We start from the raw sequence: 16138 nt of genomic DNA, 5'->3' as shown, positions 1-16138 counted from the left end.
TTATCAATGGTGAATATACTGCAGATATCAATGGTGAATATCACTGTAGGTTATCAATGGTGAATATCACTGTAGGTTATCAATGATGAATATCACTGTAGGTTATCAATGATGAATATTACTGTAGGTTATCAATGGTGAATATACTGCAGATATCAATGATGAATATTACTGTAGGTTATCAATGATAAATATTACTGTAGATAATCAATGATGAATATTAAGTTTGTATATTATCAATGATGAATATTACTGTATATAATCAATGATAACCAGTACATGAATGAGTTACTAAATGAAATTAAACTAAGGAAATCAAGTAAAAATACTGACTGACCTACCTCTTTTGTAGACTTGTGTAATGGGAGCTTGTACACATTTAAAGAGTGCCGTTACTCCTGGTACACGCGTGCCTATTTACAAACCCTACTGGATACTGCCAGCCAAGTGTGGCCATTCAATGATAGATTCTGAACCATTGACAGATCCAACAAGCTTATCTTTTACTTCAAACTACAAGTATCTTAGTCTACCAAAATTTAGCAGCATAAGCAAACATCCTGCTGTGGCATATAAAATCTTTCCTGGAGATAAAAAATGGATTTTACAACATACCATCAGAATGAATTAACCCTATGTGTTTAGGTCATGAAAGATCTCTATTAAGTACGAGGATGTCTTCATTAAAATTCTCAACTCCAAATGTGTCCTGTATCAAAACGGAAGCAACTTGACTGAAACACCATTAAATGGTGATTGTTGAGACAGCTATCTCTAGATACCATGAAAAGCCCTGGAGCTATGGAGGTTGATGTGTGTGTGCTATAATATTAAGTTTTGTGGCAGAATTGGAGAGAGATTGGGATACAAGATACCAGTCATATATTTAAGGTAGAGAGAGAAAGAGACTCAATGACTGTAGGCATTATATCACCGACAAACAACGGGGAATCTTACGTAACACAGCAATGGCAGCCACAGATAATGCTTCAATAATACAGAATGCATTATTGATACTTGTACTTTAGGATGAATAAATTTATATTGATGTGTTGTGACTGAATTGCTTGTATGAAATGCAGTGAATAATCATTATTACACTGCCATTAAAACAGACTATTTTGACAATATTCATAATGTTCAATTCTTTCTAAAACATATCATAACTTATTTCAGCTTCAGCATCAAAATTCAGCCCGTATCAGTATTCACATTGCAATATTTGTTGTGTTTCCTTCCAAAGCATTTTTTTTTAAGCACACACTGTATCCAATTATTTTGGCGTATTGTGTTTTTTTGCAGAACCAAAATGCAGTAAAATTTAATCTGTAAAATAATGAGACAGGAGTGTATTAAATAATGAGACAGGAGTGTATTAAATAATGAGACAGGAGTGTATTAAATAATGAGACAGGAGTGTATTAAATAATGAGACAGGAGTGTATTAAATAATGAGACAGGAGTGTATTAAATAATGAGACAGGAGTGTATTAAATAATGAGACAGGAGTGTATTAAATAATGAGACAGGAGTGTATTAAATAATGAGACAGGAGTGTATTAAATAATGAGACAGGAGTGTATTAAATAATGAGACAGGAGTGTATTAAATAATGAGACAGGAGTGTATTAAATAATGAGACAGGAGTGTATTAAATAATGAGACAGGAGTGTATTAAATGGCCTTTTATGTTCAGATTGAGAAATTTAATTAATTGAAATATGATGTGATAGTTTTTAAAGAAAATTGTAAAAACTTTGATATCTGAAAATAACCAGCAATACAATACACAAGAAGCTAAACCAATTAAAAACCCTATTTTCAAAAGATTCTGAAAGCCTTTTTCTGGCCTTTAAATTAATGGGCCTATATATCACTCACTCGATCAGCCAGTTTATGATGAGAATACTATGCTGCCATATCACTCTAACATACTTGGTATACAGCAATAAATTGTCTAGGTCAATGCTATTGTAGTTGTTAGGGTTGTTGAATAGCATTTTATTGTTTGTTTCTGTAAGTGTTTAGAGGTTCCGGGTTCAAATCCCAGGCTGGTCATGTTTTATTGGTATCAACTTTACATGTGTGTGGGCTTGGCAATGTCTGGACCTGAACTATCAATCAATGATCTGGGCCTGTTGCATGTCCTCCTTACATTTATGTAAATAAATCATACTAATATTACAAGTGCACATGTAGCCAAAACCAAAATATCACATGTACACAAAGGAAACACAATAAGGAGAACATATATAATGTAATTTACAAAGGCCCAGAGTTTGACAACTTCTAAAGACAGGAACATAGAATCAGGCAAAGTTCTGTGTAGAGATCATACACTGATCAGGAACCAAGAGGTGATCAAAAAGTTGGGAGACTCAATTCAAAGGCCTGATGTCTCTGTACTGAATGGCTTTATTGTATTGGCAAAGTCAGATAAACAAGAGACAACAATAAATAATGCCTGACAAGGTACATCACTGTGTTACAGTTTCACTTATCTATAGAGTATACCCAGACAGAAGAATGATCAAAGAAACAATTAGTAAAGGCAATGATACAATTACACATATCATTTTATAGAAGGCGAATGGAAGGATAACATTTGTGCATGTATTCTGAAACACGATGGCTTAAAAAAATCTACACTGGTTCCTCAGCCACTAAAAGTGGGTGTATAAGATTCCATACAGTTTTCCATTATACAACATGGCAACAGTTCAGAATGTTATACAAAAGAATTCATTGTGTTGGTTAATATGGTGATTCCATCAGGATCAAACACAAATAACAGACACATTATCACACAAAGTGTGTTTCTGAAATTTCTACAACAATGCCAGTTTTTGGTGAAACTGTGTTTTGATTGGTCTGACAGAGTGAGACATTCTTGGCATGTATGTGACATTGCTGAGTAAAATAATCCCTTAGAAGTGTGCTCACTATATCACTTCATCATGAAAGACAGTTTTGGACCAAAACATTGTGGACAATAGCTTAGCAATAGAAGACTTTTGTCTCTATCAAACATCTTTCCATCACTATGTTTGTACATGCTTCTATCACCCTGCTGTAATGGGTTCAAGTCTATCTGGTATTGTGCCTTGAGGTTTCCAACCTTTGTCTCCAGTGTGCCAAAAGTATACCTATAATTTAGTGTTGGGCCTGCACTGTCGATCAGCCTTATAATAGGTGTTTTTCAGCGTCTTCAGCAATTAAAGTTTTAGTAATTACATCAACACCGAGTTACCTCACGTAGGAATTTGTATCAAAGAACTAGCAACTGTATTTATCAATCTTCCTGATCAGACGGGGAAATTAGGGATAGCTACAAATGTATCAGAGCGTGTGTAACTATTAACGATGGTTTCTAATACAACATAAGATATCTAACAGGACCAGACCAGAGGATAAAGACCTTGGTTACTGTTGCATTCTTTTTCTTCTCTTACAATTGATGTCAAATCAACTGTACCAACAAATGTTGGAATAGGGTCCCTTGTGTAAGGGAGATGTTGTGAAGCCTCAATTGCCTTTGGAACAATTGCTAGTAATCATATGAAGCTTCAAACTCTCATCTTTTACTGTTGCATTTCTATATTACTTCCACAAGGACAAGACAGAATTCTACTTTATCTCTGTAGAGGAATGTCCAACAAGAAAGGATAGGGTTTTATAGTAATATTCTCTGCACTGCTTTATTCACTTTAATCTGACAAAGTAAAAAATTTGGTGTCATAATTCTATACCTTAAGAGTAATTCAAGACTTCTTTGCCGTGACTGAACAAGATTACAGGAGGAGATAATGTTAAGATTTCACTCAAATTTGAAAATGATAATTGGGTATATTGGTGAACAATTCCACAACAACCTTTTCATGAGTAATTCAGGTAAAATGTATACAAGTCCAAGATTATGACAACAAATTTGAATCCAGGATCCGATATATATGGACTCCCATAGAAATTCTTTTAAATCCAAGCAGAACTGCTTCATGAAATATAATCAATCTGACAACATCTATTTTAATGTTCCATCTTGGATTCCAAAATAAATAAAAAAAAAAGATCTGAGATAATTGGTAGTGTACGTAAACGGTTGTGTTCTCTAGGAGTCCTATAACTTTTTCTTGTTATGACACTGTTGTCACACTGTAAATATGTATTGGTATTGTATGTAAACAGTTGGCTTAATCTAAACTAAAGTACAAAAATCTGACCAAAAGGTACATAGTTGTTAAGTCCATTCACATCTCTTAATCAAATCATGTTTTATTACCAGATCAAAGAAGGCCTTACACTGCCCTGCACCTGTAGCTCTCCCACTGTTGCTGGCCTAGATCAAAAACAAACCTGTCAGGAAAATGTTCAATTCATTAACATTACTGAAAATTACTAGCGTTCAACGACCTCTAATGAGATAAAACAACTGACACATTATCATTGGTATTTTTTTGTGGGTAAGGAGAGAATGGTAAGGGTTATTGCTGTTTTGACAAAGGTATCATATTTATATACATATTATCACACCTTTCATCAATACATTTGAGAATTTTAGATAATGTTTTACAGTAAAATGCTGACTGTTGAATACTGATAGTTGGTAAAATCATGATGCAATCCAACTCCCCCACAGAACTACACAAGGGCAATGACTCCTCTTGAAAGATAAATGTATCTCATTTAGGTGATATGTAGGTGTAGGGTCAGAAAGGAGTAGGTTGTTTACACTGAATATATCCTATTATCATATAAAGAACATCAGTATACATAGTGTGTGGGCGTAAGTGTAGGGATAGGTGAGTGGGCCAGGGGAGCCAGTGTGAGGGGCCAGGGGAGCCAGTGTGAGGGGCAAGGGGAGTCAGTGTGAGGGGCCAGGGGAGTCAGTGTAAGGGTCAAGGGGAGCCAGTGTGGGGCCAGGGGAACCAGTGTGAGGGGCCAGGGGAGTCAGTGTGTAGAGCCAGGGGAGCCAGTGTGAGGTGTCAGGGGAGCCAGTGTGAGGGGCCAGTGTGAGGGGCCAATGTGAGGGGCCAGGGGATCCAGTGTGAGGGGCCAGGGGAGCCAGTGTAAGGGTCAAGGGGAGCCAGTGAGGGGCCAGGGGAACCAGTGTGAGGGGCCAGAGGAGTCAGTGTGTGGGGCCAGGGGAGATAGTGTGTGGGGCCAGGGGAGTCAGTGTGAGGGGCCAGGGGAGCCAGTGTGTGGGGCCAGGGGAGATAGTGTGTGGGGCCAGGGGAGCCAGTGTGAGGGGCCAGGGGAGCCAGTGTGTGGGGCCAGGGGAGATAGTGTGTGGGGCCAGGGGAGCCAGTGTGAGGGGCAAGGGGAGTCAGTGTGAGGGGCCAGGGGAGTCAGTGTAAGGGTCAAGGGGAGCCAGTGTGGGGCCAGGGGAACCAGTGTGAGGGGCCAGGGGAGTCAGTGTGTAGAGCCAGGGGAGCCAGTGTGAGGTGTCAGGGGAGCCAGTGTGAGGGGCCAGTGTGAGGGGCCAATGTGAGGGGCCAGGGGATCCAGTGTGAGGGGCCAGGGGAGCCAGTGTAAGGGTCAAGGGGAGCCAGTGAGGGGCCAGGGGAACCAGTGTGAGGGGCCAGAGGAGTCAGTGTGTGGGGCCAGGGGAGATAGTGTGTGGGGCCAGGGGAGTCAGTGTGAGGGGCCAGGGGAGCCAGTGTGTGGGGCCAGGGGAGATAGTGTGTGGGGCCAGGGGAGCCAGTGTGAGGGGCCAGGGGAGCCAGTGTGTGGGGCCAGGGGAGATAGTGTGTGGGGCCAGGGGAGCCAGTGTGAGGGGCCAGGGGAGCCAGTGTGTGGGGCCAGGGGAGATAGTGTGTGGGGCCAGGGGAGCCAGTGTGTGGGGCCAGGGGAGATAGTGTGTGGGGCCAGGGGAGATAGTGTGTGGGGCCAGGGGAGCCAGTGTGTAGGGCCAGGGGAGCCTGTGTGAGTGTGTTTTATGGGTGTGTACATACCTTATACTTGTGTAGAGGTTGAAGGGATGTGTCCCTGTTGTTTGAGGATGATGGTGTCTGTGTTTGAGGATGTGTGAGAAATGTGTCTATGTGGATGGATGTGTGTGGGTGGAGAAGAGATATAGTTGAAGTTGTATTTATCTTAGGAGATGTGATGTGCATGTGGGGGTTGGTGGGGGATGTCTGTGGGGGAGTGTCTGTGGTAGTTGGTAGAGCGGGGGAGGTTGTGTTTATGTGGGGTGAGGAGTTGTCTGTGTAGGAAGATGTGTGGAAGGGTGGAGTGAAAAAGGAGAAAGTAGATGTTATCTTAGATTTGTACCATTTTGAAAGATTCCACATTCAGCATTACAAACGAAAACTAGGAAAAATGATAGGTTCACAATTATTTCACATGTTGAATTGATGAACCCAGACATCAGACCAAGCGTACTAATGAAATATAATCAGATCCTATCTAAATACTAAAGCCTTTGTAAGACACCAGAATGACTTGTCAGAGACAACTAAAGCCTTACATATACCAGGTATATCTCTATTTCTGTTATTCTGGCAGTAATTGTACACTTCAAGATAAACCAGCTAAGAACCACATAAACTTGCCATTGGTGACATATGATGACTTTGTAGGTTCATGAATCAACGTTTCACATTTGGAACTGAATCTAAATCTTGTTAAACTTTGGTTAAAGTACACTGTCAAAAGATATAGGAGTATCTGCTACATCCATTCAGTAACCTAAGAACCAGATGGTTTTCTATTTCCATCAAACAATACTTACCACATTTATTTCCCTCCATCAACAAGAGGTCCTAGTGGCCCACATCTCTGACCTCCTAGTTTACACAAAATCAAGTTCCACCTCATCCAGGTATGCTTCAGACCAAATTGGGATAGAATCAAAGCATTCCCACAAAAGAAGAAGACTTTTAAAGAATATTTTCTAATTCCCCTAATGAGCCCATTCTCCCATCCAAAGAGGCCAAGACACGTTGTTAATTCCCATCACCCAAAGATACTTCAGACCAAGTTAGAACAGAATCTTGGCATTCTTTCCGAAGAGGATTGATTTTCAAGACTTTGCTCTATTTCCTCTATTTGGCCTCATCCTTCTTGCCCCTGGGGATTGAGACCTACAGTTTACGAAAAACTGATTCACCATCACCTTAGGATGAAAGAGACCAAATTTGTGACAAAATTCGGACATTCCAAATTATCTCTTTCCTCTATTGGACCTGCCCTTTCAGGGAGCTTATTCCAAATTCACTCCCTTTAATCCAAGGATGCTTCCGACTAAATGTGGAAAATCCTGGCATTTTTACGAAAGGAATAGGATTTTAAAGCATCTGCTTAATTTCCTCTGTTGGGACAAATTTGGTCAAAATGTAGTAAATCATTCTGGACAATTTGCGTTTAAAAACAAAGTTCTTGGGATTAGATGAGCTAAAAAGTGAAAAACAAACACTATGCAAAGTCTATTCTGAAAGCTTCTTAAAATTCTTGAGAAAAAAATGTACCATAGAAAATAACACATGAGTAATCAAAAATACATCCTTACATCCTTACAGGTCATGTCCCTTTATTCCACTTGGGTGTGAAGAAAGGTAAATTTCTGAAAATATCTCTCCAACTGTTCTCTATTTTGTTTTTATATAAAACACCTGATGGGGATGTATTGCTATAACATGCCTAACAATCAAATCAGAGCACTAAAGTAGTCTTTTAAATCCACTTGCAGATTAGTGTCCTGGCAACAATGGCTACCAGCTATTTTCTACAAAGTTTGATATTGAAACAATCAGCTGACATTATTACATCATCCATCTGCTCTAAAACTATTGATACAATATTTTGACAGTCTGCATAGCTTGAAGTTTTTATTAAATTGAATTGCCACAAATTCAGTGTATAACTCCTGACAAGTTTAATCTTGAACAATTGTTTACATAAACCTACAATTTCTATCTTGGTATCATTTGTAACAAACAAAGATGATCACGACACATTTACTGAACAAATGTAACCAAAATAACTTAGGCAATTTCTTAGCTTACAACTCATTTTACGGAGTGAGTGTTGAATACATTGAAGGCTTCTGACAGATACACTTGTAACTCGTACCTCCAAGACTCCAAACGACCAAGATCAGAAAATTGTTCTGACATATTCTTCAGAGATGCTAATTCACTAACACAAGTACAAATTGACAATTACGAAGAGATTTACATTAAAGCCATTTTCTATTCAGGCAGACAACAATGGAAGGCTACCTGGCAGACTATGGCTACTGATCACCATGATATCTTCATCTGTAAATCTCCCCTTCAATTTCAATTTGTCTGTCCACGATTCTGAAATATTTCATTCACTATAAACTCATTCTATTGAAAAATGTTATTTTCTTCAAGTCTCTTTTCCATACATGTATATAATTTACTATTTCCTTCCTACCATATTACATGCCATCCCAAATCTTCATTATTGTACTGATATCTCTATCCAGATGTATTTTCCCTCTAATCATATCCTACCCTTCCCCTCGTTCCCCATCTCATCATTTTCCTTGTTATCAATTGTCAATGTTCTGATTTATGTTTTTTTCATTTCCTCTGTTTTATACAAATCACACTACTGCTACTTCATCAATATCATCTCTGTTATTCTTGTCTCTAACCAGTTCACTACCACCCCCCAATCCCATCTCTCTCTCACCAAGTATTCCTTCTCTACCCCTCTCTCTCTCTCTCTCGCCAAGTATTCCTTCTCTACCCCCCTCCCCCCCCCCTCTCTCTCTCCAAAGTATTCCTTCTCTACCCCCCTCCCCCCCTCTCTCTCTCTCTCTCTCGCCAAGTATTCCTTCTCTACCCCCCTCCCCCCTCCCTTCCTCATCTCTCTTTATATTCTTGTACCTCCCTCTCTCTTCCGCCCTATAAACTTTCCCTATCCTCGTAAGACTGGCCCTAGTCTGTATTATGAATTTAATTGAGTCTCATAATTCTCATCTCTTGGATATGTCTGATTTACAGCAAGGGGATACAAGTATTTCTTAATAAAACTTATGTGTTGTTAGCCAGTCTTTCCATACTCATGTATCCCGTCTCAACTCCATAAGTCAGAATAGCCCCACCCATCCTCTAGTCTGTCTCTGATTTTAACCCTGCTTTATAAACAACCAGACTGGTACTACAGAACCCACTGATGAATGAGCCTGTCTATTTATGACTTCTGAAAACATTTCTGAGACCGGCAATACATCCACACAAATTAGTTACAGCTGATCGGACACCTACCAAAACAATCTGTCTTCCCACAGTTGTACCACATGCATCTGATAGCATTTAATATATCACATACATTTATAATCAAATACAGTTTGTACTCTTTCTACATTTTCTTACTGTCACTAAATTTATATTAAATTTACTTTTTATTATGATGATGACAAATACATTTTTTCTATAAGGTATCACAATTGTACAAGAAATGTTCTGTGTATTTGATTTTGGACTTTTGGAAGTTAAAGATAAGATATACAGCCAGCATCAAAAGAACAATAATTGTGGTCCTATCAGTCATGTGACATTTCCTGTAACCAAAAATAGCTAAAGGAACATCAATATATGGTGATTTTCTCTACTGAAGATATTGCAGAAAGTCAGTTGTGACTCTTGCCCAGATAAAATAACTCAATCAATACTTTGAGAGGCCATCCATTGCTGTTTACCAGAAGACAGTCACAGACTAGGAGATACAGCATGTCAATCTCAGTTTCTATATATAGCTCACACACAAATGATGTCAGGATCTATATACCTCAAACGCCAAATAATGTCACAATTATAGTGACTGCTGTAAACTTATTTATATCCTAGAAAATCCACAAACCCCCTTCATCGTGGATGACAGGAAATTTTGGATCACTTCATTACATCCATGCAAGTATGAAGAAATGTTTGATGTATTCTAAATAATTGGTGTCCATTTCAAATCAATACTGGTTTCAGACATGAACTAGCCTTACTTCTGATAAACCATTAATTATATTTGACAGATGCTACCTAAATCAGGAGCAATGAGTATCCGTAGACGATTTTAATCATCAGTCTGATTTCTCAATCAACATCACATGCAAGTACAACTTGACAATGTCAGTGGTTCCATCCATAAAGAGAATTTTGCATTTATTGATAAGAATGACTGAAAGAACAAGGAACTATTTTTTAGCGATGTAGCTCACAGGTGGTGAAGTCAGCTTGATCGTTCCGACATGTCATATCTATAGCGATTACACAGCCCACTGTGTTGTGATGTGTGCGAAGTGATAGTGACATACAAACTTGTTTACATATATACATATTGCATATATACAGAAGGTTAATATAACCGAAAAGCTACAAAATAACGTTTTAATACATTACATATCACGATACTTACTGAATCAAACAATATCCTGATTTCTTAAATCCCCAAGTTAGTGTACAAGAAGAGCTAGAAAGAGCCGGTCGGTGTTGACCCCACCATCAGTCTCATCACACCAACACAGCATCAGTGCACGCGTGCGTTTCGCTTAACCGATGTACGTGCGGTAGAAACAGATGAGCTAGGGCCGGGCCGACCTAAATTCGATTATTGCACAAGATATTTTCGAGTGTCGTATTTCTCTCCGAAATTTTAATATGTCTCTGGTGCGATGCTAATGTTAGCAGTTGCATAGCCTGTTGGAGATGTCTGTTAGATCTACCGATCAACGAAAAAATGAAGTCACGAGAAATTAGAGACACAATGTTGTGTTTTCTTAAATAGCTGATGTTATTTTTCATGTGATATATAATGGTAAAATTGATATGTAGAATACAGAAATGTATGGTAGCATAAAGTAATGACAAACTAATGATTAAAGTAAAGTGAGGTGCCACTGAATATTTATGGTTGTTATTATAATAAAATAAACGACATTTATTTCATGGAGCTGAATATTACTGGTAGTCATAAACACACATTACAGTTCCCTACATGTTACCTATTTTTGTCCTCTGTTTTGTTGCTATGGTTGTAATTGTTCTGTATTATTCTGTGTTTAAGATCGTTATTGTTCATCGAATACTATTTGTGATCATTAGAGGATGGCAAAACAAAAACAAAAAGTTAAATAGGATGAAAGTGAGAATATATCAATACAACTCTCAATTCCTCGTCAAGTTTTTGTAAGGCAGCAATTTGTGAAGACAGTAAAAGGGGGAGGGGTATTTATGCATTTCTTGTAAATAAGCAAATAATTTCTACTTAATGACATTGCTGTTTTTCAGGAGACAATAACGATTTGATTACTCGTGAATATTAGTTGAAACAGTACACAATCTGAGATAGTTTTTTTCAGCTAGTGATCTATTTCAATATCTCTGTCAGTGTAAATATATAACTTTAATGCACTAAAATAGCGCGTGAATTCGCCAGAAAAATCCATCACTGTCAGTTTAAACTTTGATATAACGACCGCAAGTTACCTTTCCAATCAGAAATAAACATAAGCAAAAATAGTAAATATATATATACATTTGTCGTGTTGATTTGATTTTTTTCAACTATATGTATATATACTTTTATATTTTTCTTTTTTCCCCATTTCTTCTCAAGAAATAGCGACAAGAATTAAGTCTTCTCAGACAAAAGTCAAGAGTCGATTTTTATCGTATTGGTTGTGCAGTCCTAATATTGAACTTGTACAGCTGCGGACGTTGGGTGGGAATTCTCAATATAGAAGAAAATGATGTCAAGAGCTCTTCGGAAGAAATACCAAAAAGAGATTTTGAAGGATATCATAGCGGGACGACAAGCCTCAAGGCACATTGCTGACTTTCCGCAAATAGGAAGTGCACTGCATACATATCATTTTCATAAAGCAAATTAGTTGAAAAATCACCTTAATTTCTTAAGAACTTTCGTTGGGCGAGGCGCTCAAATACCCTAATATGGCTTCGCCCCTGCACCCTTAGCACTGCATTGTCGACTGGCAAATCGCCTGGCTTCGGGTGAAGACCAATCGTGTGTCTCTCTCCGGCACAGGAAGGAGTTCACTTTTTTTGCATATAGAAATTCAAAACAAACACCAAAATCCGGGAAAAGGGTAGGAGTGGATTAGGATTTTCTGTGAAAAAAACCGGTGTTCCCTCTAACCCGAAATCCAGGATTTTGTGTCTGTTCTTGATCAGCTATAGGAATCAGAACTATACTGTTTTATTTACACTTGACAAACATGTCTCAACAAATGTGAACCAATTAATAATAAATACAGACGATATGGAACTGTGATAGAAAATGTAAAGTATGTACGTTTGTTTGTTTTCACTGGTTAATTAACTTTCATCGCAATACCAGGGTCATGTGAGGGATATGTGTCAAGAGGGATACCAAAAAAGGTATGAAAGAAAAATATCTCAAGATCCCAAGTCGTGCAATGGGTACAGCAGATTTATGTTTGGTCTCTTCAATGTCCCTTTAATTAATACACACAGTGGAATACAGCATACACTATTCTCGGACTGTCCGAGGTCCTCTGAACAGAAATTTAGCTTCAGTGATACCGCTTCCGGTCACCAAGGGATCCTCCAAAAATTAACCGACTCGCTTCATACGAGAAGCAGTGAGATCAGACACACGAATGGTCAAGATAGACATTTTCTTACGGTACTTATATGAACACGAACTCAAAATAGTCCGTGGTATGAGGTCTATAAACGATTACAGTTGTTTTTACAAGCGATTCGTGGTCGCTACATTTAAAGATACATTGTTCTTTAAAGCAAGATAAGATTTCCAAGTAGATCACATTAACATCTCATTCCGTTAGCAAATGCAGATGAGAACAGCAAAATATTTCTTGTTAATTCAAAACTTTACAAGATCTTAATTACACGAAACCAGAGACGTATGTAAAAATGTGTTATATACGTCTCTGACGAAACTAAAGGTCTTTAGACGTTCGCGTTGAAAAATTGTAATGTTCCATTAAGGCAATGATGTAATAGTTATTGTTAAAAATCTTTCGTTTTCAAAACGATGAAATATTACATTAAATGAAAACTTTAAACAAAGATTTGGTAAGAGCATATACTTTTGAGTACAACCAGAACTGATCAAATGATAGATTTTCATTTAGATATTGTAATTTTATAAAGTTAAATTATGTTATTACATGCTATGTAATTTTGAGAGTGTTATTTCAATTTTTCATTTATTTTTTCATTAATTCCTTAAATTCTTCTCAATGATCTGATACTTGGATTATATCCTCACGCCTTGACAGTAGAGTTATGTCCCTTTAGAAGAACTCTCAACATGGCAGTCAGTTTGCTAAGGTCACTTGTGTCTCCACTAAAAGTCTGCGGGCGTCAAGCAGGAGTTGTGTTTCCTGCAATTAAGGTTTATAACTTATTGATACACTTATGACCTACATACACACCGCTTTAATTGTGGAAAGAGTGCTTCTAAACATCCAAACAAACATCATGCATATTTAGTTTTGTAAACATGTTCTCTGATTGGCGGATTGTGTCACACCTCCAAAACAGATCGATGTGTGTGAAATGCTCCATTGTATAAATTGATGTATTTCAGTGGGATGCGACCTTAATTTTCACGAAGCTGACTTCTAAAATATAATGTTTAGATTAAGGAACATCGGAACATTTCACACTATTTCTATCCCACCATCATTACCCCACTCAAATGTGTTCACTCACTCTATCTACACTCAGTCCATGGCATTGCTAGTACCCTAGGCCGTTTTCGTTTATCAGTTTGAACAGTAACAACATGATTGTTCGGTTATGAAATAAGGCTTTCTAATGAGCCTCGTCTGAGCCTATCAAGGGCTGTATTAATATTTGCAGCAACGTCCTGATTCGTTTTAATCTGAACTTCTATTTGTCTCAATGTCCTTATTAAATTACAATTGAAATTTAACTTTGATTATCATTAAGCTTCTGTTTCATGTGGACCTTAATGAGTTTGTTATGTACATGTATGATAAAATGTGGTAATTTTTTATTTCGTGCAGATAAATAATGTCAGGGACTTCAGTACATCACAACGGAGGAGTGCAGTTTTTTGTGCGAATGCATCAGACGCAGTTAAAGACATCAATGATGGATCAAAATTGCTGGTTGGAGGTAAAGTGATGTAAAAAAAAATATATATATAAAGAAAATTGTTTAAAAAAACACACATGAAAAAGTTAAGTTAGCATTTTGCATAACATTTTCACAGCTTAGCTACTCCTCATGAAAACGTTATGCAAAATGCTAACTTAACTTTTTCTTGTGTGTTTTTTTAAAGAATTTTCTTTATATTATCACTTGCGTATCATCATTAACTATATCATATATATATCTGCTCACCTTAACATCAACTTAATTTTTTTTTTCAAGAGAAAAGTAAATTTTTAACAAATAAAAGAAGCAAGTCTTGCATGGTTTCTGTGGATGATAGTTTGGACCAGAGACCTAAATAACAGATAATGCATTTCAGGTCTCTGTTTGGATCACCTTCACCACTAAGAACTATGCGATACATGATATACTGGTTAAATGGATCAGAATACTAAACTTAGCCATCTATAACAATCTTATTTCAGGTTTTGGATTATGTGGAATCCCAGAAAATCTTATTAGTGCATTACTAGATACCAAAGTGAAAGACTTAACTGTGGTCAGCAACAATGCTGGGGTGGATGACTTTGGCCTTGGACTATTGCTGAAGCAGGGCCAGGTTTGTGTGCTATCCATTACATTTCATCTTTTTATCTCACAACTTATGTGTACATCCATGTTATTGGACCTAAAGGCTTGTATTATTATGAAAGATAAAATGATAAATAAAGGATGTCTTAATTTTGCATATCACAAATGTCACTAGACTCTGGACATTTATGATAACAAGCCAAGAAGACTTCAGTGATGACACTGAAAAATATGTGATGAAAATCACAATAAATTGGTTTTCGTTTATATATACAAGATTTATAAAATTCATCTCTTTTTTTTTTTTTTTTTAATTTTTTACAAACCAGAGACATTTGATTCATTATTAATATTAAATCATTTTAGAAAGAAAGAACCTGGTTGATAATGACAGTCTTATATCCAAAAAGAAAAAAGGATTATTGAGATTATAAGATATTTCAGGAATGAATTGACTTCGATAAGAAATGATAATATATTAATGCTCAATGATCTGTATTATCTTGGGTATAAAGTAGGGAATTGTAATATCTGATTGGGGTTTCGTGCCACTCTGTTGTCATATCCAACTTAACCATGAAAAGTATTGTATGCAGTACTAAAAGTAAAGCAAGCTTATGCCTTCAGTGAAACAATACTAGAGTGGAATGAAGAATATAGCCATATGTGTATAGATATGCCTTTATCCATTACAGATCAGGCGAATGATATCATCCTACGTGGGTGAGAATGCAGAGTTTGAGAGACAGTACTTATCTGGAGAACTGGAAGTGGAACTCACACCACAGGTAATATTTGATGTATCCAAATGGGAAGGGTGTCGGGATTTGGGTTGTTTGGGTTAGTATTAAATGAGAATAGAAATTAGAATTAATTTTCTGTTCTTTTGAGTTTCAGCCCGCTGCATTATCTTTTTTTTACCTCTTATATGGGGGTACCTTTTAATTGACTTCAGTTTTACAATGCAAATTTTGTTTAACACTCTATAAGTAGATGTATTCTAGATTTAATTATCAAAGCACTCAACACAATAAGATAAGTTTGTTGTGGAGAAATATATCTATTAAATGTACTGGATGTTTTAGACTGCAAGGCAGTGACCATCTACTAGATATATTCCTTAATTTTTCATTGACAGAGTTAGTGTCCTTTTTTGAGTTTGTCATTTCAGACCATTTCTGCTTGATGAGGCAAAGTTTTCAGTCAGTCTTAAGAAACTATATGCTTTAAGATCATAGTTGCTCATGTTTGTTGTAAAGAGGGGTATTCCTTTTATATTGTGGCCCCTAGTCTTAGATTTTATTTTATCATTACTACCGATGAAGGGAAGGTGTGAACGTTTCAAGTACTGTAGTACTGAACAAAGTATTGATAGTATTGTACTGAAGTACTTCACCAATCGAATTCCTTAAATTTATGCAACAAGCTCTCTGATTGGCAGAGCCAAGTCT

The 16138-nt window shown here is 37.2% G+C and overlaps 2 protein-coding genes across 7 annotated transcripts in view; one reads left to right on the top strand and one right to left on the bottom strand.

Annotated features, from left to right (window-relative positions):
* Nucleotides 1-10491, bottom strand: part of LOC132557635 (band 4.1-like protein 3) — a 127768-nt gene extending 117277 nt beyond the window's left edge. For all 6 annotated transcript variants that reach the window (XM_060222145.1, XM_060222155.1, XM_060222148.1 and 3 more), the window contains exon 1: nt 10384-10491. The gene's annotated coding sequence lies outside the window, so the exon portion shown is untranslated. The remainder of the gene's footprint in view (nt 1-10383) is intronic.
* Nucleotides 10492-13284: 2793 nt separating this feature from the next.
* The window catches only part of LOC132557645 (succinyl-CoA:3-ketoacid coenzyme A transferase 1, mitochondrial-like), a 34063-nt gene continuing 31209 nt past the window's right edge, over nt 13285-16138 (top strand). Inside the window, exons 1-4 of the mRNA XM_060222165.1 lie at nt 13285-13368; nt 14006-14117; nt 14582-14715; nt 15383-15475. Coding sequence (XP_060078148.1) covers nt 13285-13368; nt 14006-14117; nt 14582-14715; nt 15383-15475 — 423 coding nt within the window. The remainder of the gene's footprint in view (nt 13369-14005; nt 14118-14581; nt 14716-15382; nt 15476-16138) is intronic.

The sequence above is a fragment of the Ylistrum balloti genome, unplaced genomic scaffold, assembly GCF_031769215.1.
Source record: "Ylistrum balloti isolate Yb309-2 unplaced genomic scaffold, AGI_CSIRO_Ybal_v1 Utg370706, whole genome shotgun sequence".
NCBI classification, from domain to species: Eukaryota; Metazoa; Mollusca; class Bivalvia; order Pectinida; family Pectinidae; genus Ylistrum; species Ylistrum balloti.
This window is presented reverse-complemented; position numbering and strand designations above follow the sequence as displayed.